Consider the following 23,719-nt stretch of genomic DNA (forward strand, 5'->3'; position numbering starts at 1 on the left):
AGCCAAACTGGTTTATTCTTTCTGGTTGACTCGAAAATAGTGATCTAAAATAACTTACACACATTATTAAGAAAGTAATCTTACATAATTTAGATTTATTGTTGTAAATGAAAGTCAAAATAAAGAAAAAAAGATAATTAAACCCATTATTCTTTAGGCTAGAAATCAACACAAAGTGTGTAGGAATCTAACCATTTTCAAGTGCTTATTTATGTATATTTGGCTACCTATTTTATCTTTATATGTTTTATTGATGGTATGTACATGTACTTCAATCACGTGCCTGGAATCATCAGTACAGGAACCAGACAAGCAAATGGTTCACAAACCGGTTTGGTTTTACGCATCAGACATCGAAGTTGGATTCAGAGAGCAAATTTTATTGATATTAATCTCACACTAGAAAATGCAAACGACAAGTTTTTCGTTGATACATTTTATACTCGCTCACAAGCAAACTTCTTTTCTGATACAATACTGTATATATAATAAAAGCATTCATACATTTAAGTGATGTTTTTTTTATACTTCCTTTTGGCTGATTCCGTAAAAATACAAGTTGAACAACGAGTATCTTTCTTAGAATTCCTCAAAAACCATGGATTTTTATGTTATCCTTCTTCACAAGCCCAGCCTGTTTCAAAAATATTTCACAGATCAGGATTACAATGTTTCAAACTTCAAAACCACCAACGATGGAACTAGGAAAAAAAAAATGATGATTACCTGAACAAGGAAGGTGGAGACGTTCTTCCTCTGATCGCCTTGTAGCTGAATAACCTACAAACAACATATTCAAACTGATATTAACTCATCTTAGCTACTACAAGCAATCCAGAATATTAGAAACCGCAAGCCTGACACACTAGAAGACGTTTTATTAAATGAAAAAAAACACACACACACACACACACCTGTCCTAATTCAGAGTCCTGGACGACAGTGCCATTGCAGCAGAATTCTTTCTTAAGGTCTTTAAGGATCTTGCTATAGCTATACTCTTTCTTAAGTCCCTGGACAGTTGTCAAGCTTTTCCTACCATTACGCTGCTGAACACGAATGTGCACGTATTCCTTTGTTCCCGCCCCAGCGTCCTCAGCATTTGCATCAGCAAACGGATCTTTATATCACCAAACACACACACACACACACACACAAAACAATAGCATAAGAAGATCATATAACATAACATAAGAAATACTCCATCATATATCATATTCACAACAATTTCAAACAGCACAATGCTATAATTTCAGAAGAATGCGCTTACCAAAGGCAGTGGGGACTTGAACTTCAAGATCAGACATGAACCTTAAGTTGATACAAGGGAGCGCAAACGAGACAAGGGCCTGAACAAAAAAAAACAGAACAAAAGTCGAACTAAGTAACATAACGTAAAAGCAACACTGGTGATCGTAGTGATGATATCTGATTAAAAAGATAAATCAAACGAGCAGCTTCATAGCATCAGAGATAGATTCTTATAACCAAAATGCTAAAAAAAAAAAAACCATTTTCTGCAAAAAGTCTCAATTGCGTAAAAACATATTATTATAGGATTCCAAAATCAAATCAAAACAAACCATAACGTAATCTGTGTATCTAAAATCGAATTTCAATGTCTACAAAATAAAGTTACAGTTCTGGAATCTGGAACAAAAAAAAAAAAAAACCCAATCAAGGGCGATCATTTTGTCGATACAATATTTGAAGAAAAAAAAATGAAGCTTATCAAGAAGAATGAATCATTCAACCAAGGATCAGTGGGGAGGAGGAGGAGAAACGACAAATCATCAAAAAAAAAAAAAAAAAAAAAGAGAGAAATTTTCACCTGATCAAGAAGAAGAGATTAGGGTTTCGATGATTTTTGATTATACGAAGAAGGGATAGAAAATGGAAACCCTAAAATTCGGACCAAAGGGGCAAGCAAAGCTTCTTCTTGTCTGAATTCACGAGAGGAAGAGCTACAAAATCGATTCTGTTTTTAATTCCGACCCAATAATATTCTTATTTTTTTTTTTAATTAATTAATTTATTTATTTTAGAAAAAAACAAAACAAAAAGTAAATAAAATAAAGTCGGCGAGTCCTGCACGGCATCGATTCCCTCCCACTCATCATCATCTAGTTGCGTCCTTTATCTCAACTCTTTATTACTAGTAAGTAGGCCGGAACAAAGCCCATTATAAAGCCCAACTTACTGGAGCGTGTATCATATAAGTTCTGGAATCGTCGAAAGCAGAGAGCCGAATTCTCTCCTATGGTGATGAGAAAACGTAAGCAGCAGGTCACGGAGGAAAACCTAACCCTAACTGTATCCGGATCATCCAATGAACGATGTGAAACGGAATACTTTGCTCCGATCCCTGTTGATCTCGTCATCAGAATCTTGTCGAGGTTGTTATCCGGCAGGTCTATGGCTCAGTGTCGTTGTGTATGTAAGCTCTGGTCGTCCATAATTCGCCGTCAAAATAATAATAAGTTGTTCCCGATCAATTCTCCGGATCCACCGAGGCTCCTTTTCTCCTTCGTACTTAGAGATAATCTCTACTTCTGCTCGGCACCTCAAAAACTTGACAACAACAACAACTCTACTATTGTTACAGCCACGTTTCATCGCACATTTCCCCATAGCACAGTTTTCTCTCAAACCTATCGCCCTGCTTGTGGACTGGTTTGTCACCAAATTGAGGGAAAGAATCATGTCATGGCTGTGATCTCTAACCCCATCACAGGAGAGTCCGTAGCACCACCCAAAGTGAAAACGTATGGGTTCGTCGCAAAAACCTACTTTGGGTATGATCCGATTGGAAATAAATTCAAGGTATTGTGCTTAACTTGGTCTCATTGTCGAACACTTGAGCATCAAGTTCTCACGTTAGACACTGGAAGAAAACTCTTGTGGAGAAAGATCCCATGTTGCATATCTTATTCTCCTCTAGCCGATAATGGGATATGTGTCAATGCTGTTTTGTATTACACAGCATCTGTCGCAAAACGTATGATTGTCTGCTTTAATATTAGGTCCGAGACATTCGATTTTATAATCGGGAGACCTGAGAGGTTATCTTTTATGGACATGACTCCTACACTGGTAAACTACAAGGGTAAACTAGGTGCAGTTGATACTCTGGACCATGTCGATGGTTTCGTGTTTTGGGTTTTAGAGGATGTCGAGGAACATAAATGGTCAAAGCATATATTGGTGACCCCCGTTCAATGGAATGCAGAGCATGTATCCGCTGTTGGAGTTACTGATAGAGAGGAAATTGTCTTTTCACCAAAATATGCACAAAAAGATTCCTTTTACATTTCTTACTACAATCTCCAGAGCAACACTACGGTAAGAGTAAAAGTTTTTATTCCAGGATTTGAACTTCTTAACGGTTGTAGTATTTACACCTTCCCAAACTATGTAGAGGATGTGAAGCTTATATAAATTTTTAAGTGTTTTATTGGATCTTTATGCAGTCAGTTGTTTGCTTGTATAATGAACGTCTGAAGCCAAAGGCCAGAATAGAAGTAGAAAATCTCGAACTATAAATAGAGTTAATTCACATTTCCATACAAACACCAATACTCTATCAATCATATTCTAGCCAAAACTTCTTATTAAAACACAATTTATAAGAAGTAATAGTTCCAACATGACCAATAATAATATGGCAAATCAAATAGCTTTGTAGGATAGATATTGAAATGACAAAAACATACATCTCTATTGAACCTAGCTATCACTAAATTGTGTGTTTGTTGTTGTTCTTACCAGGTTACACTTACATACATACATTACACTAGATAATGTCCCACACATTGGGTATGTTTGAAATTAATATAACAAAATCATATATATAAAAGTAAGGTTTTGGTTTCTCTTTATTGGTTGATTGTCATTTAATATTTTTTAATTTATTTATTTTTATCTACTTCCTAATTATTTAATTGCTTTCAACAATATTTAAGACCCAATTAACACAAATATTTATAACTCACACATTAAAATAAAATTATAACTGAAATAAAATAAATTATGCATTAATCATATTCCACCACTCAATTTTATTCAAACACAATAAATTATAATTATGCAGTCACTTTTCTTTTGTAACTTGCATCAATTCTTATCATATAAATAACATTCTCTCATTCTCTCATATTAGCATTCTTTTACTTTCACATTTTCATATTCTCTCATTCTCTTCCAATTCTCTCATTTTATTCCATAATACCTCAAATCATTTTTTTGTTTTTGATTTCTTATTTTTGTTGTATGGGTAACAAAAAACCAAATGAAATATCATTGTAAAATATTGATTTTAGAGACTGCATGATATTTATTTTACATTGTTTTTATTTTTAACGATTCATCTACATTATCTAATTTGGATTATCATCTTATAAGTAATCATTCTCTCTTCATCTCCCACCAATATCAAAATGTTGTTATATCTCATATGTGTTGTAAGAGTTTGATTCTATATTTTAATTCAGAAAGTATTATATATATTTAACATTTTTTTAATTTTTATTTTATTTATATAAAAATAAAATATTTCTTTTATATTTCTTGCCTATCTAATATATTCATATTTATCATCATATACATAAAAGTAAGGTTTCACTCTCTCCTTATTGGTCCACTTGGCAATTCAACTTTAACAAAAAAATTATATTAAATCACAAATTAAAAAACATTTAATCTTCACATTTAACTCACATTTTGATACAAAACTGAAATCACATAAATTATGCATTAACTTTATTTCTCCACTCAATTGTATTTAAACAAATAATAAATGAGAATTGTAACTCCTATTGTTCTAAATGTAATTTTTTTTCATTTCTCTCCCTATAAATACTTATTTTCTTATTCTCTTAGTCTATCATTCTTTCATTCTCTCATCCTTTTCCACTAAATCTCTTTTTTTTTTGTGTTTTTTTTTTGTTATTGTTGTTGTATGAGTTAAAAAAATCAATTCAAATATCATTGAGTTTGTATGATATGTATATCTTACATTGTTTTCTTTAATGTTTTAAAAGGTTTATCTCCATTGCCTATATTAGATTAACATCTAATAAGTTATTATTTTTCATACTCTTCTACAATATTCACCACACAATAAGTCATGAAGTTGAAAAGATTCATCTCTAATTCTCTATTATGTACTCTGATGATTATCTCACATATTCATGTATCATTTTTAATAATTTATAAAGATCAATATAATAATATTTAAAGATGAATACAATTATCTATTCATAAAGTCTATAAACTCTAGTTATAAAGTCTATTTTGTTTTGTGATCCAATAGATAAATATGTAAAGATCAATATGATATTTATTTTATTTAAAATTTGAGGTTTTTGAAAACAAAAAGAACTTCAATTAAAAAAAAAATTGGTCTTTGTGATTTAAGAAAAATGAAAAAAATGATCTGAAAAAGAAATCATATTTAACTGGAAATGAAATATAGAAAAACAATATAATTTAATACCATTTAACTAAATCCTCCAAAGATGAAACCAATAATATGAAATCTAGCACTATAAATTAAATTAATGAGTGAAAAACAAAAAACATAACCAAAAAGATAGAAGTTCTCCTTGGGGTTTTTAAAAATCTTTGGATTGAAGTTCATACAATTTTATAAGGAAAACTAATTTAGTTTGTCACTTCAAAAGTAATATTTTCAATTTGAAAAATTACGTGTGATTGTTGAGTTTATATCAACAAAACAACCAAATCATGTGTAAGTTAAAATTTTAAGCCTCTTGGTATTCCTTTTCCTTAAGTCAAAACAAATTAAAATATTTATTTATATTAAATCACAAATTTAAAAACATTTAATCTTGACATTTAACTCACATATTAATATAACACTGAAATCATATAAATTATGCATTAAATATATATTTCTCCACTCAATTGTATTAAAACAAATAATAAATTAGAATTGTAACTCTCATTTTTCTAAATATAATTTTTCATCATTTCTCTTCGTATAAATACTCATTCTCTTATTCTCTCATTCTTTCATTCTCTCATCCTCTTCCACTATATCTCAAAAATTTTTGTTATAATAAACTATTATAATAGAATTATTAAATCAAAATTTTTAACTCTCTTTTACCTCTAAAAACATTTGAAGTACATTTTTTGGTATACTCATCATTATATTTAATTTTTGTGACCCAAAATATACTTATGTAGAGATCATTATAATGTTTATTTAATTCATAATTTTGTAATTTAATGATTTTCTATATATAAAAAATTTTGATATTCTATTTCCAAAATTTTACTACAAAGAGAAAATTATTAGAATTTAACCTAGCAATATAGCTTAAATTAAAAAGATATTAAAAGTTAAATTAATCTTTGGGATTTTTCATTGCATTTCATATAATTTTATAGGAAATATATTTAATTGATACTTTAAAAAATAATTATGCAATTTAATTATTAATTTTTTTTAGGTAAATTTTGAATATCATAGTAAATTTCTATTTTTATCATTAACAATATTTTTTAAATAGCTGGTATATCTTGATATTGTATGATTTGAATAAATAAAGTGTATTATTGACATTTATGAATTTTTTTTTGTTATATATGTATTTTTAGGAAATTTTTCAAAAATTCATCTTTTTGAATACCACTCTTCAGAAATAGCATTTGAATTTTTTTTATTAAAATAATATTCTCAGAAAATTCTCATAATTTTATAACTATTATAACCTAAAATGAATTTACATAACTAATACAAAAACCCGCGCATATGCGCGGGATATTACCTAGTATAATTATATACTTTTAAAGGAGTTTAGTAACTTATTGAATAAATTGATTATTTAATAGTTTATACTACAAAAATATTCTTTTAAAACTTGTCATTTTAAATAAGTTCTTCTTTTGGTTTGACTACAAAATTTTTAAATTACTATAAATATAAATATATGACAGGAACTTCGAATTAATCAAATTGTCATTTTAAATATATATTTTGTTCTCTCTTCAAACGAAATATGTATTTAGCTATTTTGTTCTCTCTTAAAACGAAATATGTATTCAGCTATGTCTTCGTCGTCGTCATCATGATGTTGCTCCTGTGAGATCTGTGCCTAGGAGGAGGAGAGGGAGAAGGAGAAGGAGCTCTATCACGAAGATGCCTAGATATGTGAAAGAGAGATACAAATGATCAGTTTCTGTATATTCATGATGATGTTAAGTGATTACATATATATAGATTGAACTAAACTGAAATATAGGAGTATCTACAAGAGGTGACATTACAAAACCAGAGAGGGAGAAGTGAAACCAAACAATAAATCCAGCACATGCTACAAGCACAAACAAAAAACAAAAAAGCACCATGAGTTACTTACCATTGTACTTAAAAGGAACAGTCGTTCAATTTCTGTATAGTCATAATGATATTGAGTGATTACATGTATATAGATGGAACTAAACTGAAAACTGAAAGATAGACATAATCACGGAGGAGAAGTGAACCAAAAAAAAAATCCAGCACATGCTATGCTACAAGCACAAACATGAGCAACCGTAATCAAATTTTGACCTAAAAGCACAAATCCAACAATTCAGGGACACAAACATGAGCACCGTAACATCAAATTTTAAAGATAATCCTATAATTTTAAACATGACAATTACCTGCTGTTTGTGGTTAAAGAGGGAAATGTGCGAACGTGACACTGTAAGGTGTTTTACCAAATTATACGTCATTTACCAAATAATACCAAAAAAATACATATGTCAAAAAAAAAAATAGAATGTCAAATTTGGTATTATTGTGCCAAGTTAGAAAAAAAAAACTCTTTGACATACATATAAGAAACTAAAAGCAATGCTCAGAAAAGGGATCGTACATATGGAAGATGTAATATAATGGAGTATTCTTTCTTTTTGCAAACATTTCATAACCCACTATTAACTCAATACATATGACTATACGACCAAGATTGGTTGAAGAAAACACATGACATCTCACTTGGATTGTTGTATTATTTGATTTTATGAGGCATAACATGTCAGTTTACACTGTGGAGAAATCCATCAAATAGAAAGAAACACAATTTTGAATGGTTTAAATATACATTAAGCTGCGTAAAGGCTAGAGCAATTGCATCAATCAATGCACCGTCCAAATCGAGAATCCGGTTTGCGGATGTTATAATATGTCTCATCAATATCATAAATTAATAATTATATAAATTATTAAAATGTATATATATATATATGTATATATCTAATAAAATTTAGTTAAATATAACTTAAGTAGTTTTGTTTGGTTATTCTTAAATTTTGCATTCTTACTAAAGCTCATCTCCAACAAAAATAAATTAAAAAACTTTTAAAAAAATATGAACGATAACAAAAAATTATTTTTAACAAGAATATAAACAAGAATAAACAAAAAAACTCTAAATAATAAGAACGATAACAAAAAAATATTTTTAAATATGAAAATTTCAAAAATATAAGTAGACAAAATCTATTCATAATATTAATATTAATTTATTGATAAATTAAAATCTCCATAAATTAATAAAATTTCAGACTGAGACATAATTAATTTATGGAGGTTTTAGTGTAATGTGTAAGTCTTAAAGAAATCTCTGTTTCTATTTCTGAATGAAGATAAATTTCACTTCTCTACCTCTCTTGCTCTCCACCTCTCTTCTCTGCTCATGTTCCGGACTCATCTTTTCCGGTAAACTGCTAGAGGACCGCCGCCGTATCTCACAAGTGGTGGTCGTATGACTCACATGCATGCATGTCCTCTGAATCTGTTCAGCATCAAGAAGCTTTCTCTTTGAATTGATATGTCTGGTAAATTTTGTTGTTTGGATGTTTAATTTGGGTGATGTCAAGTTTCCCTTTTTCGGTTTCCCTGTGGATGATGAAACAAGGAATCTTTTTGATTGCCATGGGGATGGATCATCTTGAATTTGGTGATACACTACTTAGATATTGATGAGACTTTGCAGATACTTGGATGTTTTTCATATTGAAGGTATTGAGGAAATCGGTACCTTTGACGGATTTAGGGAGAGAAGATCAAACTTTAAAATCTCGGTAAGATGAGAGACGGCCTCAAAAATGGGGAATTTGAAGAAGAAGGCCATTAATGCTTCAACCAAGTCCACTCATTCTTTGAAGAAAAGGGGTAAAAGAAAAATTGACTTTTCGGATTCCTGCAGTCTCCATTGAAGATGTAAGGGATGAAAAAGAGGAGAGCGTTGTGCTGGTGTAAGCTTCTTGAGAGAGATTTGTTACCTTCTAAACATGATGAATACCATACTCTTCTGAGGTTTGTCTGTTCTTTAGTAGCTACATACACACTCTGCTCGCTTTACCCAAAAAAATATGATGTGTTGCTTATACTGTCAGACAAGCTAGGGATCTTGACATTGAAAAAACCAAGAAATGCTAAGATGGAGAAAAAAGAGTACTGTAACAGGTTATGATGCAGTTTGATTAGTCAATGGAAGACAACTTTGATGTTTGGCATACGAGATAAAACACATACGGGTGTGTAATGTTCTTTTCGAACTAGACATGTTTACAGTTCTGTTCTACTCTCTCTCAATCCAAATCACTGACTATATTCAACAGCAGCTACCTGGGCTTATATCTGTCATCAACCAAGCTTCTTCCCACCGCGGAAGAAGGACAAGCTCCATCCACGAATAGTAACCCTCAAGCTCAATCCAAGGCTACAACAAACGAGACTTTCATCAAGCATATCTTCAACAAAAACTGTTTCCAACAACACACACGAAAGATAACTAGAGAAAGCACAAAGATTTTGGTTTGGTCTGACGCAGACAAAAAAAACATGGTGCTTTGTGATCTACTATTGTTTAGTAGCTAAAAATATTTCTAGAAGAAAACCAGACTCCTGAATAAACATTGGTTTATTGATAAAACAGATACTGGTCTTTTAGTAACTAAAATTTGCTAAATCAAAACATCTTGGAAGCAATATAAGAACTAAGGCTCGATCTTGACAATCTCTTCAATAGATTTCCTGTACTCCACAATCAAACCCCTGACCAAAAGATATAACAACACAAAAGTAAGAGTCAGATCAATCTGATCAGATAAAAAGATGATACCAATTCTGCTAACCTTCTTTGTTGAAGCAGTTGCTCACTCTCTTCCACATTTCGCTTTTGGCCATCCACAGTCTATACAAAACACCGATCCATAAGTAGATACATATTAAGAAACAGAGTTTGTTCTGATCCAAGATGTTAATAATACTACCATAGTCTTAGATCCTAGTGACCCTGAAATCGAATTCAACAACTGTTGACACTTGTCGAAATGGCTATTCAATTCAGCCACCTGCAAATTCACAATCCCACACACACACACACACACTATTTTCAACATCCAACAAGAAAGAAGCCTAGAAAATCTTAAAAAGACTGGATTTTTAACAAACCAGGGCATCAGAATTCTGATCTCGTGTTCCATTATCGACGGCATCGGCTAATTTCTCCACCATCTGCGTCATTAACACGAAATTAGACTCCCCAACAGATCCCAATTCCAGTTGGAAGAAACTGATTTATGGGTAAAACTTACGGGATAAAGATGGAAGTGAGAAGCTAAAGACTGATGCTGTTGCGGAGTCTGCACCATCTGTTGTTGCTGTTGCGGTGTATGCATCATCATCGATTGAGGCGTATGAACCATTGTTTGCGGTGGCGGAGGCGATTGCAACGACTGCTGCTGCTGAGGAGGCGGCGGAGGAGATTGTAACAACCGTTGTTGCTGCTGCTGTTGTTGTTGTTGTTGTTGAAATTGCTGTTGCTGAATGAAGTGTTGTTGTTGTTGTTGCTGTTGTTGGAATTGCTGAAATTGCTGTATATCTTGTTGTGGCTGGAATTGTTGCTGCTGCTGCTGTTGATGATGAAACTGTTGTTGTTGTTGCTGGAGGTTGTATAGCTGCTGGTCATGATTCGTCGGTGTACCGTAGTTACCATGAGCCTGCACGTTTGGGATCATCGACCAGTTACCACCTCCTCCTGAGAATTGATCCATGGTTTTCTCCTCCTCCGATCTCACTATTTCTCGTCGTTCAAGGAAGAAGAAGACAAAGGCGACGTCGTAAGCTGGCGTATTAATCTCTGTTTAATAAGGGTTAAGGGATGTTAGTTTAAATGGGTATAAGACTATAAGCCCAGGAATTTAGCTGAGCCCATTTAGATTTTTTTCCTCTCAAACGACGACGTCTTAGGAGGTTTCATCATCACAAGACACAAGTCCATGATCGAAACAGAGACAGAAGAAGAAAAAGATGCCTAATTCCTAATTCTCTGTTCTTACAAAATTCAATTTTTTTTTTTTTTCTTCTTCAGTGGTTTAAAACTGAAAACAGGTACGTGTTATTAATGGGTTTGATTGGGAATTATGTATTTTGAGCTTAATTCTACTACACACATAACCGAAGTTTCATCATTTTGGCTTTTTAAAAATTCTTCCTTTTTAACTTTTGATTCTAACTTATTTCTTACGTTCCAGTGATTTGAATTTTTTTCATCTTAGTTTTTGCTCTTTCGTTGCTTTGATTGCGTTATTAAGTAGATTCATACTTATGCGTATCCTTAATTCTTAGTTCGAAAACAAAAAGGAGCAAACTTGTGGATGTGATTCGATTTCGAAATTGAAAAAACAAAAAATCAGGGAATAGATAATTGAGTATATGTTTCTATGTAATGTTTTGTTTTGATCTCTCACATCGTCTCTAAAAAATGTTTTGAAATGACAGAACTCGTACACTACTTGACTTAGAGTAGGAAGTACACTCTACTTGCTTGACGAAGATGAGGCTGTTGAAGGTTGCGACGTGTAACTTGAACCAATGGGCAATGGATTTCGAGTGCAACATGAAGAATATCAAGGCTTCCATCACCGAGGCAAAGGCTGCTGGTGCTGCCATCAGGCTTGGACCTGAGCTCGAAGTCACCGGCTATGGCTGTGAGGATCATTTCTTGGAGCTAGACACCGTCACTCACGCGTATGCTTCTCTTGTTTGAATCTGCTAGTTCTTGTGGATCACCTGTTTCTAATGTTTCTGTGAATATGTTCTTTTCAGGTGGGAGTGTTTGAAGGAACTGCTGCTTGGTGATTGGACGGATGGTATATTGTGCAGCATAGGAATGCCTGTGGTCAAAGGAGCAGAGCGGTATAACTGTCAGGTTCTCTGTATGAACAGAAGAATCATCATGATCCGACCAAAAATGTGGCTTGCAAATGATGGAAACTATAGGGAGCTACGGTGGTTCACGGCTTGGAAGCGTAGAGAACACCTCGATGAGTTTCAGCTCCCAGTTGAAATCTCTGAGGCTTTGGATCAGACATCTATTCCTTTTGGTTATGGTTACATTCAGTTTATCGACACGTGAGTTTGGATTTAATGCTACCATTTCAACTGTTGTCGATGATTTTTTGTTATTGTGATATTAAACTGTATCAGTTATGTTTTCTATTCAGAGCTGTTGCAGCTGAAGTCTGTGAGGAGCTGTTTAGTCCACTTCCTCCTCATGCCGAGCTTGCATTGAATGGGGTTGAGGTATTTATGAATGCAAGTGGGAGTCATCACCAACTCCGAAAGCTTGATATTCGTTTGAATGCTTTCATGGGCGCTACTCATGCTCGTGGTGGGGTGTATATGTACAGTAACCAACAGGGATGCGATGGTAGCCGTTTATATTATGGTATGTTTGACGAACTAGGATTGAAATTGTCATTTTTTAGTGAGTCTTATCTACTTTTTGTGTGACCGGACCACCATCTTGATTTGTTCATTTTTAAACCCGAGTGCAGATGGATGTGCATGCATTGTTGTAAATGGGGATGTTGTCGCTCAAGGCTCACAATTCTCATTGAGGGACGTTGAGGTCATCGTATCTCAAGTTGATCTTGATGCGGTATCCCACTTTTACCATTTTGCTTTACTTTCTTCTGTTTCGTGATATATAAATGAAAAGTTCTTAGGACTATCTTGCTTCTTTGTCTGCTATAAGGTTGCGAGTCTTCGAGGATCTATAAGTAGTTTTCAGGAACAAGCAAGCTGCAAGGTTAAGGTATCTTCAGTAGCTGTGCCCTGTAGACTGACACAGTCCTTCAACCTGAAAATGACACTAAGCAGTCCAAAAAAGGTTCTCCATCCTCAAGTAATTGATATTAAGTTAACATTAATATTTCTGGATTCTAATATACATTAGTAATGTAGATCATGTACCACTCTCCACAAGAAGAAATAGCCTTTGGCCCCGCTTGTTGGATGTGGGACTATTTGAGAAGAAGTGGCGCTTCAGGGTTTTTGCTCCCTCTTTCTGGCGGAGCAGACAGCTCCTCCGTGGCAGCTATTGTTGGCTGCATGTGCCAACTTGTTGTTAAAGGTACACTGGTGCTTTTTTTTCTATCTATGTTGAACTGTGTTTTTTTATAAATTCCTTAATGTTAAGTTCTCTCAGAGTATATCTTCTTTCTCGTTTAGAGATTGCAAAGGGAGATGAGCAAGTAAAAGCTGATGCGATCCGAATTGGGAATTATGGTAATGGACAGTTTCCTACTGATAGCAAAGAGTTTGCCAAACGAATATTTTACACTGTCTTTATGGGGTCTGAAAACAGGTAAATTACTTAATAGGGGCAAAGAGAATGAGTTTTGGTCATAGCTGTGTGATTTTACAGCATGTTCCCCATACTGAAATCTCAAATTTGCAGTTCTGAGGAGACAAAAAGGCGCGCAAAGCAGCTGGCAGATGAGATCGGTGCTTGGCATCTTGATGTTTGCATAGATGGTGTTGTCTCTGCTGTTTTATCTTTATTTCAAACGGTTACAGGCAAGCGGCCTCGGTATAAGGTAACATTACCTAGACAAACAGTTGGAACAAATGAAATGTTTGTTTGTTTTGTTTATTAGGTTGATGGAGGATCAAATGCTGAGAACCTTGGGTTGCAGAATATTCAAGCCCGGATGAGAATGGTGTTAGCATTTATGTTAGCGTCTCTCTTACCCTGGGTTCATAGCAAACCAGGCTTTTACCTTGTTCTAGGCAGCTCCAACGTTGATGAAGGACTTCGTGGTTACCTGACAAAGGTAAGGGAGTAATCTCCTTTTGCTGCTACATCTCCAGTCCCATAGATTGTTAATAAATAGTTTCATGTTCTTGTTTGAAACAGTATGATTGCAGCTCAGCAGACATAAATCCCATAGGAAGTATCAGTAAAATGGATTTGAGGTTGTTCTTAAAATGGGCTGCAACGAATCTCGGGTATCCATCCTTGGCAGAGATAGAAGCTGCTCCACCAACAGCTGAGCTTGAGCCCATTCGTTCTGACTATTCTCAGGTAATAACAAAACTATTTGTGAGTCTATAGCTATAGTCAACGAAGTTGTCAATTTAGACATCTTGAGTTTTGAAAACAGCTGGATGAAGTCGACAGGGGAATGACATATGAAGAGCTTTCAGTCTATGGAAGGATGAGGAAGATATTCCGATGTGGACCAGTTTCTATGTTCAAGGTTTGAGTTTTTGAAAGCTAGCCACGTATGTTACTAAATCATGATACACTGAAACTGAAGCTGGTCTATGATTCTGCAGAATCTATGTTACAAGTGGGGAACAAAGCTAAGCCCAGCAGAAGTAGGTGAGAAAGTGAAGTATTTCTTTAAATACTATTCGATCAATCGACACAAGATGACTGTCCTCACACCGTCCTACCACGCTGAGGTACTTGCTTACCTGAAACATGTTTGAATCTGTCTTGAAGGGAAGAAAAATAACTCATTGGTTTTTTTGTTGTTGTTGCAGAGTTACTCTCCAGAGGACAACAGATTCGATCTGAGGCAGTTTTTGTACAACAGCAGGTGGCCATACCAGTTTAAGAAGATTGACGAGATTGTTGAAGGCTTAAATGGTGACTCGGTTGCTTTCCCGGAAGAAGCAGGAAACTCCGAGAAAGAAGTTGGAGTTGTAGCAGCAAACTCTGAAGACCCAAGTGCGGGTCTCTGATGAACCCTATCTGTTTCAACCTAAACTGGAAGTTACAACAGTGATATTTACGCTTTAAATAAAGCATAATTTCCAAACTACATGTAGCAAAATAATAAATTCAAGAGCTATGCACATTGTTAATCTATTTGGTTTACTAATTCATATATTAGAAATATCCATTTGATTGCTGTCAAAAAACAAAAGAAAAAAAGTCCATTTGATTAGTTTGTGTATAATTTAAGAATATGTTCTTTAGAAAGTCTATTCTTGTTTTTATTACATGGAAACAAACAATATCAGCAAATTGGACATGTTTGTTATTCTTTTTAGGATTGAATAATTAGATATTCCTTTTGAATAATTTAAATTGCATATAAAAACCAAACTTAATTGGAAAATAATACCAGTTTGCTATGAAATATTATTTTCGAGACACTGAATTTCATTTTGAAGGAAAAAGAAGTAAAAATTACACAGAATCATTGTTCTTGAATATAAAGGGAAAATTATACCGGTTTGCTATGAAATATTATTTTTGAAACATTGAATTTCATTTTGAAGGAAAGAAAAATGTAAAAACTATACAAAATCACTTATTTCTTGAAAATAGTTCACGAATCACAACACAATAATATAGACAGGTTAATGTAAAGATTTTCTAACTTTTATGAAGATTGAAACCACTTAATATAGACAGAAATCACAACACAATAATAAACGATTTGAACATTCAATTGACTATCTCAAGCTTACATGCACATATATAAATAGCCATGTTCTTGCTCTTTACTTTCTTCACACCAGAAAATAATAAAAACTTGATCACTGAATCAATACCAACAAAATGGCATTCTCGTCAAAGCTTGGGCTTGTAGTCATCCTCGTCGTATGTTGTCTCCTAGTTACTTCTCAATCAAGAGGTAGTTAATAGTATATAAATGTCTTTCTTTTTTTCTTTTTTTTTTTTTTGTCAAAACATATAAATGTATTTTCTAATCACATCTGAAAAATAAAAAAGAATCATATATCTCTAACCTTTTCATTTGTTTTAATTTTTGTTTAACCGTGGCAAACTAATAGAAGTAAGAGAGAATGATATTCGTCGTTCATTGTGCGTAGGTCTCGGACTTCGGTTATTTCGGTGAATTCGGTTCGGTTACTTTGGTTTTTCGGTTTTTTTGAGTTTTGAAAATCTTACCGAATTGAACCGAAATATATTTTGGTTCGGTTATTTCGGTTTCTCGGTTAATTTCGGTTTTAAAATTTCAAAACCGAAATTAACCGAAATTTGATTAAAAACATGAAAAAATCGGATTTTTTCGGCTATTTAGAGATAATTTCGGGTTTTTGGTTTAATTTCAAATATTTCGGTTTTTTCGGTTTCGGTTTTTCGGTTATTTTAGGGTAAATTTCGGTTTTATTAGTTTTTTTCCTAAAAAATTAAAAAAAAATTAAAAAAAAAATCGGTTAACTGAAAACCGAACCGAAATAACCGAAATATTTCGGTTTTTTAGAAAAAAAATTGTACCGATCGGTTCAGCCGCCATAACCGAAACCGAACCGAACACCAAAAATATCGGTTCGGTTTAAAATCCCAGGGCTAATTGTGCGTCTATAGAGGTCCATGCAAAAGCAACGGAGATTGTACGAGTCAATGTGGACCACCGGCCTTTCCACCGTCCACATTTGCCGAATGCCAACCCAGTCCTAGAGGTCATGGCAACATTTGTTGTTGTGCCAAAGATTAATTATTTCTCCTATATACTCAAAACAAAATGTAACGCTATCTATCTAGCTACTTCTTAATATCTACGTACACAATAACTGTATTAGATATTTTTAAAAAGTTCGATTACTCTTTCTGGATCAACAAAAAAAGAAAAATATATATCACTACAAAAAACTTAGCTTCTTACGTTGGTTTTTTTTTATATATATAACTTTATATCTCAGTAGGTAATATAGATTAACTTAAACATATTTAAGTCGAAAGTGACTTAACTTTCGATAACGTAAAAAAGTTTTCTACATCGCCTTAACAAAGCAACATTGTGTTTTGTATATACTGCTACTAAAAATCAAATACAAATAAGTATGCACTAGCTGCTTTTAATATCTAAATACAAATAAACTTCAAATTAACTATAACTTTGAAACAACAATTGACCAACTTTCAAAAATCCAAACATGTAGTTTCAAGGACAATTGATCTCATTGTCCGAGTCGTTTCTCTTTGGGTTTTGATTGACTACAAGTTTTTAATTGTCTCTTATTCTTTTTTTTTTCTTTCCATCAATTGTCTATAGTTCTTCCTTTCATTTTAGTAAAATTTTTAAAAATTTATTATTTAAAAGTAGCATTTATAAAATTAAAACTTTTAAGTAAAATCTAATGATGATGATGATGATAGAATTCGGTTTTGTTCTCCACGTTACAAGTTGATGCTTTTAAAAATTAATATCTATTGTAGACTTTAAAGGTACAGTAAGATTTTAACTAATTTAAAACATATTTTACCAATTTTAATTTTATAATGCATATATGGACAAAAAAAAAATATTTGTCCTTTATTTCTAATTATTTCCCCAAGATTTTATAACTTTTATGAAGATTTTTTTTTTTTTTTTGAAAAAACTTTTATGAAGATTAAACCACTTAATAGAGACAGAAATCCCAACACAATAATAAGCAATTTGAATATTCAATTGACTATCTCAAGCTTACATGCATATATATAGCCATCCATGCATGTTCATGCTCTTTACTTTCTTCACACCACAAAATAATAAAAACTTGATCACTCAATCATACCAACAAAAATGGCATTATCGTCAAAGCTTCGATTAATTGTCATCCTCGTCATATGTTGTCTCCTAGTTACTTCTCAATCAACAGGTAATTTAATACATATGTCTTTTCTAATCACATCTCTAAGAGCAAATATATATATCTGACCTTCTCATTTGTTTAATTACTAATAGATGTAAGAGAGAATGGTTATCATCCAAGTTCGTGCGTCTATAGAGGTCCATGCCAAACCCACGGAGATTGTAAGAGACAATGTAGACCACCGGACTTCCCACTGTTGACAATTGACTTATGCCAACCCAGTCCTAGAGGTCATGGCAAAATTTGTTGTTGTGCCAAAGATTAATTCTCCGATATTTATAGACTAATTAAAAACAGAATGTAACTCTATCTACTTCTTAATATCGACATAACAATTTGTTGTTGTGCCAAAGATTAATTCTCCAATATTTATATAGGCTAGAATTTAATTCGCGGGACAAATTTTTATAACAAAAAAAACTAAATTTTAAGAAATTATATTTGTTTGTTAATTTTGTTTTTTTGTTTAGTGTTTAAGATTTTTTTGTTTGAATCTAATGTTAAATTATATTCAAAAAAAAAATAAACGTGTTACAAAGCTGGTCTTAACGTTTTCAAAAAAGAAATTTAAAGAACATACTTAATAAAGTCTTGCTGCAAACCAAACTTGGATAGTAGGACCTCCACCCTCCCTTGTTGTACTCACCCGATTACGAACGTTCTTATCTATGAGTTTGACTAGGCGTTCCATTGTCGAAAGTTGCTCACCGTGACGTCGGTCGTTTCTTTCTCTCCAAATTGAGTGAATGGTGTTCTGAAAAGCATATCCCACTAGGAATCATGTAGTCTTGTCCAATGTATTGCTGCTAGTAGAACCATGACCTCCTTCCAGTGTGTAGAGTATTTATCTGAGAGGAACCTTTTAACGAGCGCCTCCCACACTTGTTGTGAGAAATGACAAGTGAAGAATATATGCTCTCTAGTCTCCATAGAATTCCTGCAAAAGATGCAACTTGTGAGTGCATTAGGATTCCATTTATGGATTCTTTCTCCCGTTGATATCCTGTTTTTAGCCACCAACCAAATGATGAACGCATATTTAGGTGTGGTATTGGGAAACCAGATGGCTCGATAGTTCTCCATCGTGGGTTTAGCTGTGTATATGGTGCCAAGTAGCTTTCGTTGTGAACTGGTTGCGGTAATGGTTGTTCCTCGAGATATCGCTATTAGGGGAACACCATCCCCTCTACCACTCTCAAGGCCCACTGCCCCTCGAGCTATCGGTATCCAGGGGAATAACCATCCCCTCAGGAGCAACAAGCCTTAACGTCTATATACATCTCCTGACCAAAAGTACCTCCCGTTGTCCGAGTATAACATTGCAATGTCATACCTGCCCACTCAAGTTCCAATGTCAAACTAGATCACCCACCGAAGGGAGAAATCCACTCCAACTACATTCATCCACCCATCAGCCTTTTTAGGCTCGACAACTCTCGAGATGAATCTTGTACCGATCATCTACCACAGCTCCATTCTCCTAAGATATTAAGGAAACTCCTCAACATCCGCAGCCATCGTCTGCACCCCGCCACATGAGGGAGAACAAGAGCCCGCACTGGTACCCGTCTCGGTAACCGCTCCAACAGCACATCAACAGATCCGCCAAGCGATTATCTCGACCTTGGATTCCACCTGCTGTAACCCCACACCTGGGTTCCTAGCACGCTCGACACACTCACCGGCTAACCCCTCTGGTCCCTCCTGATACACTTGCAACGCTCTGAAGTGCCTCTTTGTGGAACTCTGGGCCACACACTCACTGGTCTCAGGAACCTGCCCGACCACGATCACGACCACGCCCACATCCATGACCAACAACTCAAACACCTTTAACCGTTTTTCTTCCAAGAACAGAGGCTAAGAAGCATAAAACAAACAAAAACCACACAAAGAAACACAACATACTGTGAAATCTCATTGAAGGCTCGAAGAGAATTTTCTAGGATTCTATGCCACACACAATTTACTAACTCACATAATCAATCAAAGCATGCTAATCCTCAAACATCAACAACAGAAACCTAGTGAACTCGTACCTAAAACTGTAAGGGCTATGATACCAAACTGAAACGACCCGACCCAACCCGTTTTTTTTAAATAATAAATAATAACTAATAAATAATAAAAACAAATCATAAATAAAAAAATTAGTAACCTAATATCCAGAAACTCAAATCATAAAAATAAGCAGTGAAACTACCAATAACAATAAACTAACAATTAACAAGAATCATGAACCAAGAGCTAGCAACTTAAACCATATTCTAACATTAAAACATTCCAATTCTAGCAACCTAACTGAAACCAACACATAACAACTATGTCCCTAGAGCATCTTGCTCTTCATTGCCATGATCCCACATTCACATTTTGCCTTTACCTATACCACAAACACAATGAGATGCGTGAGTATTACCAAAAATACTCAGTGAGGCGATCCTCCCATCTATGAGCTATACACACAAGCAAATCAAAAATATAACCACAAATAAAACATAACAAATTAGTCATTAAAAATAACACCCAATAATACACACCACACCTACACATCATCACACAAAACAAGTCATACAACTCAATTGCTCAGATAAGCTCATAGTCACGCACTGACCTTAACAAGTGATTGACGAAAATAAATACAGCCAAAAGAGAGGTTCTCCAATTGCAAAGAACAACCAATCTCACTCCTACAACCAATCACAACAACAAACAAATATTAAAAACAAACTGCCAGGAAAAACAAAAAAAAATCTCACAAGTGAAACCACGAAATAAAAACGAACCATTAACTTTCCAATCCCTCCTGTAAAAAGCAAGATCTAGATGTCCGGAAGCTTCCCACAAATGAACATCAACAAAAAATTCTGAAAGCTATTGAACACCTTGGTCTACGTAGTAAGTATTAAAAGTTCTCTTTACTTATTATACAACGAACAAAATAAAGAATCTAGCATCAGTTTATTAGAATTGAAGTCTATAGTCATTTGGTTATATGCTTAAGTTAATTATTAATATCAGTTAGGGCCGGGTGTTTGTGTTCGTGTTCGTGTTCATTTAAACAAATATCTTCTTTGCAAAAGGTATTTAAACAAATATCTTCTTTGCAAAAGGTATTAGTTTTCAAATGTTTTTAGGTTGTATGTTTATTACATAATAGGTGTGAGTCCAGACGTTGTTTTGGTTATTACATAATCACAGTTTGAAACAACATAAATTAACATGTTATTATTATTTTAGTTTTTTATGTACATCAGAATATTTCACTTATAAATTGTTTATATTTTACATAGATTTTTCTAATTTTCTTTTTGTTAATTTTACATTTTCATATTAAAAATATATGTAAAAATGTGAACTTGTCATATTAAACCATAAGCTTACATATTTGTTAAACTGTCGTAGATTTATTACCGTTTTAGCAATGAATCTAATATATTACATTAATATATAAATAGAACAATATATGGATTTAAATTGCAACGTTTTACTGGGCTACGTCGGGGGTAATATTCAAAAGGGAACAAAATGTTTCTCATATTTATTTTCTGTTTTTTGAAATAATAAAAAGTTGAATAGAAAAATACAGGTCATAGACAGCTAAGCTATTGCACTTAAGAGTATAATGTCATATATATAAGAACATAGTTGTGACATCCCGGTTTAGGGATTTGACTATCTATGTCACCAAAGTGCACTTATCTTTTCGGTCAAAGGTCATGAGAGAACTCCACAGTTAAACGTGCTTATGCTGGAGTAGTGTCAGGATGAGTGACCTTCCGGGAAGTGACTGTCGGAACTTTGCGAGTGAGGACAAAAAACAGAGAAAGATTATGTGGTGATTTGTATGGGACAATAAAAAGTCTTTAAAGCCTCCAGGACGTAGCAAACTGACCATCGGATAGAAATGGGCTCACGAGCCTAGTGAGAGGTCGTGAGGCCCATTAAGGAAAGTGGGTCCATGGACTGGGAGTGGACATGGGGCCCACTGAGAGGTGGCGGTCGGGACGTTACAAGTGGTATCAGAATCGAACCAAGACGAGTGTAGAGTCGAGTGGGCTCACACTGTCGGGGGTGATGGTATTGGTGCGCAACGAGGATGTTGCGATCTGTTAGTGAGGGTGAATTGTGACACCCCGGTTTCAGAGACTTGTAGAAAGGTTTAAAAAAATTGATTTGGTCACCTATGTCACCAAAGTGCACTTATCTTTTCAGTCAAAGGTTCTGAGAGAACTCCACAGTTAAGCATGCTTATGCTGGAGAAGTCTCAGGATGGGTGACCTTCCGCTAAATGACTATCGGAACTGTGCGAGTGAGAACAAAACACAAGGAAAGATTATGTGGTGATTTGTAAGGACGGTAACAAGTCTTTAAAGCCTCTTGGACGTAGCTAACCGACCGTCGGATATGGATGGGCTCACGGTCCTAGTGAGAGGTCGTGAGACCGATTAAGGAAAGTAGGCCTATGGACTGGAAGTGGACATGGGGCCCACTGAGAGGTGGCGGTCGGGGTGTTACAAGTGGTATCAGAGCCGAAGTTAGACGAGTGTGGAGTTGAGTGGACTCACACTGTCGAGGTGATGATATTGGTGCGCAACGAGGACGTTGTGATCTGTTAGTGATGGTGAATTGTGACACCCCCGGTTTCAGAGACTTGCGGAGAGGTTTAAAAGAATTGATTTGGCCACCTATGTCACCAAAGTGCACTTATCTTTTCAGTCAAAGGTCCTGAGAGAATTTCACAGTTAAGCGTGCTTATGCTGGAGTAGTCTCAGATGGGTGACCTTCGAGGAAGTGACTGTCGGAGTTGTGTGAGTGAGGAAAAAACATAGGGAAAGATCATGTGGTGATTTGTAGGAATGGTAACAAGTATTTAAAGCCTTCTGGACGTAGCAAACCGACCGTCGGATATTAATGGGCTCACAGGCCTAGTGAGAGATTGTGAGGCAGCCCATTAAGGAAAATGGACTCATGGACTGAAAGTGGACATGGGACTCACTGAGAGGTGGCACTCGGGGCGTTACAACAGTAATATAAAAAAAATCTATTACTCAAGCAAGAAAAAACTCAGGTCAGTGTAGAAGAAGAAAGATAGCACTAGAACAAAATATTTTACTTAATGTAGTGTTATTCTAAGATTCTATGCATTTGATAATGCTAACGATTTTTTTATGTGATTATTATATATTGAGATCTGTAGATAAGGACAAAAGATTTGGGGACGAAGCTCTCTCTCTATCCAATCCAGTGGAACTCTTTGTTTCACGTGACCTCAACGTTATGAGTAACCTTCAAGCTCTTAGCGAAAAAATGAACGGTAAATCTAACTAAATGAGCGATGAATTAACAACCTTATTATTTAGCCTTCTTTCCACTAATGAGAATATTATGTTGTGTCTTGATACAATAATTCCCAATCTACATAAATATTATATAGGAGAAACCAATTCAGCTGATGGTTCAAATGAAAGTGGAACGGTAACATCAATTACCAACAATTCAGATGGTGGCAATTCTCAGGGACGGGCACCAGGAAGGTTTAGCTCAGATGGAAAAATGAACTTCAACAAAAATTTCTGAAAGCTATTGAACAGCTTGGTCTACGTATTAAGTATTAAAAGTTCTCTTTACTTATTATACAATGAACAAAATAAAGAATCTAGTTTCAGTTTATTAGAAATGTAGTCTATAGCCATTTGGTTATTTGCTTGTGTCAATTATTAATATCAATTAGGGCTGGGTGTTCGTGTTCGTGTTCGTGTTCTTGTTCATTTAAACAAATATCTTATT

General features: G+C 34.3%; 4 protein-coding genes and 1 pseudogene across 5 annotated transcripts; 3 read left to right on the top strand and 2 right to left on the bottom strand.

Annotated features, from left to right (window-relative positions):
- Positions 1-359: 359 nt before the first annotated feature.
- LOC104742951 (protein translation factor SUI1 homolog 2) lies at positions 360-2,131 on the bottom strand. The gene is made up of 5 exons (XM_010464043.3): positions 1,832-2,131; positions 1,271-1,349; positions 915-1,120; positions 727-780; positions 360-634 (listed from the first exon to the last, which is right to left on the bottom strand). The coding sequence occupies exons 2-5, from the start codon at positions 1,305-1,307 to the stop codon at positions 590-592; spliced, it is 342 nt and encodes a 113-aa protein (XP_010462345.1). The 5' UTR covers positions 1,308-1,349; positions 1,832-2,131; the 3' UTR covers positions 360-589.
- A 134-nt stretch (positions 2,132-2,265) lies between these two features.
- LOC104744165 (putative F-box protein At1g55070) lies at positions 2,266-3,542 on the top strand. The gene is made up of 2 exons (XM_010465177.2): positions 2,266-3,342; positions 3,471-3,542. Exons 1-2 carry the CDS (start codon positions 2,266-2,268, stop codon positions 3,540-3,542), a joined length of 1,149 nt encoding a protein of 382 aa, XP_010463479.2.
- A 5,892-nt stretch (positions 3,543-9,434) lies between these two features.
- Positions 9,435-11,133, bottom strand: LOC104742952 (mediator of RNA polymerase II transcription subunit 9-like). Its single transcript, XM_010464044.3, has 5 exons — positions 10,618-11,133; positions 10,475-10,537; positions 10,294-10,374; positions 10,156-10,214; positions 9,435-10,075 (listed from the first exon to the last, which is right to left on the bottom strand). Exons 1-5 carry the CDS (start codon positions 11,074-11,076, stop codon positions 10,018-10,020), a joined length of 720 nt encoding a protein of 239 aa, XP_010462346.2. The 5' UTR covers positions 11,077-11,133; the 3' UTR covers positions 9,435-10,017.
- A 145-nt stretch (positions 11,134-11,278) lies between these two features.
- LOC104742953 (glutamine-dependent NAD(+) synthetase-like) lies at positions 11,279-15,219 on the top strand. 2 transcript variants are annotated; one of them, XM_010464047.3, is made up of 14 exons: positions 11,279-11,413; positions 11,804-12,052; positions 12,131-12,436; positions 12,529-12,752; positions 12,862-12,965; positions 13,062-13,196; positions 13,271-13,439; positions 13,538-13,673; positions 13,767-13,905; positions 13,966-14,142; positions 14,226-14,393; positions 14,473-14,568; positions 14,648-14,776; positions 14,858-15,219. In XM_010464047.3, exons 2-14 carry the CDS (start codon positions 11,859-11,861, stop codon positions 15,056-15,058), a joined length of 2,178 nt encoding a protein of 725 aa, XP_010462349.2. In that variant the 5' UTR covers positions 11,279-11,413; positions 11,804-11,858; the 3' UTR covers positions 15,059-15,219. The 2 variants fall into 2 exon arrangements, with proteins under 2 accessions (XP_010462349.2, XP_010462350.2); XM_010464048.3 differs by having other exon boundaries at positions 14,005-14,142.
- Positions 15,220-15,884: 665 nt separating this feature from the next.
- Positions 15,885-16,788, top strand: LOC147928953 (defensin-like protein 275 pseudogene; annotated as a pseudogene).
- Positions 16,789-23,719: the final 6,931 nt, after the last annotated feature.

This window comes from Camelina sativa, chromosome 14 (assembly GCF_030686135.1).
Source record: "Camelina sativa cultivar CO46 ecotype springtype chromosome 14, ASM3068613v1".
Lineage (NCBI taxonomy): Eukaryota > Viridiplantae > Streptophyta > Magnoliopsida > Brassicales > Brassicaceae > Camelina > Camelina sativa.

Bases quoted from the DNA above. Each gene is read 5' to 3' on its own strand.
- LOC104744165 (XM_010465177.2), top strand. From the start codon at position 2,266: ATGAGAAAACGTAAGCAGCAGGTCACGGAGGAAAACCTAACCCTAACT. The intron at 3,343-3,470 runs GTAAGAGTAAAA...ATCTTTATGCAG, and splicing joins ATCTCCAGAGCAACACTACG to TCAGTTGTTTGCTTGTATAA.
- LOC104742951 (XM_010464043.3), bottom strand. From the start codon at position 1,307: ATGTCTGATCTTGAAGTTCAAGTCCCCACTGCCTTTG. The intron at 781-914 runs GTGTGTGTGTGT...TGTTGTTTGTAG, and splicing joins AGGACTCTGAATTAGGACAG to GTTATTCAGCTACAAGGCGA. The intron at 635-726 runs GTAATCATCATT...TTTTTGAAACAG, and splicing joins TCTCCACCTTCCTTGTTCAG to GCTGGGCTTGTGAAGAAGGA.
- LOC104742953 (XM_010464047.3), top strand. From the start codon at position 11,859: ATGAGGCTGTTGAAGGTTGCGACGTGTAACTTGAACCAATGGGCAATG. The intron at 12,053-12,130 runs GTATGCTTCTCT...TGTTCTTTTCAG, and splicing joins CTAGACACCGTCACTCACGC to GTGGGAGTGTTTGAAGGAAC. The intron at 14,143-14,225 runs GTAAGGGAGTAA...TGTTTGAAACAG, and splicing joins TTCGTGGTTACCTGACAAAG to TATGATTGCAGCTCAGCAGA.
- LOC104742952 (XM_010464044.3), bottom strand. From the start codon at position 11,076: ATGGATCAATTCTCAGGAGGAGGTGGTAACTGGTCGATGATCCCAAAC. The intron at 10,538-10,617 runs GTAAGTTTTACC...TTAATGACGCAG, and splicing joins CTCACTTCCATCTTTATCCC to ATGGTGGAGAAATTAGCCGA. The intron at 10,215-10,293 runs GTAGTATTATTA...TGTTTTGTATAG, and splicing joins CACTAGGATCTAAGACTATG to ACTGTGGATGGCCAAAAGCG.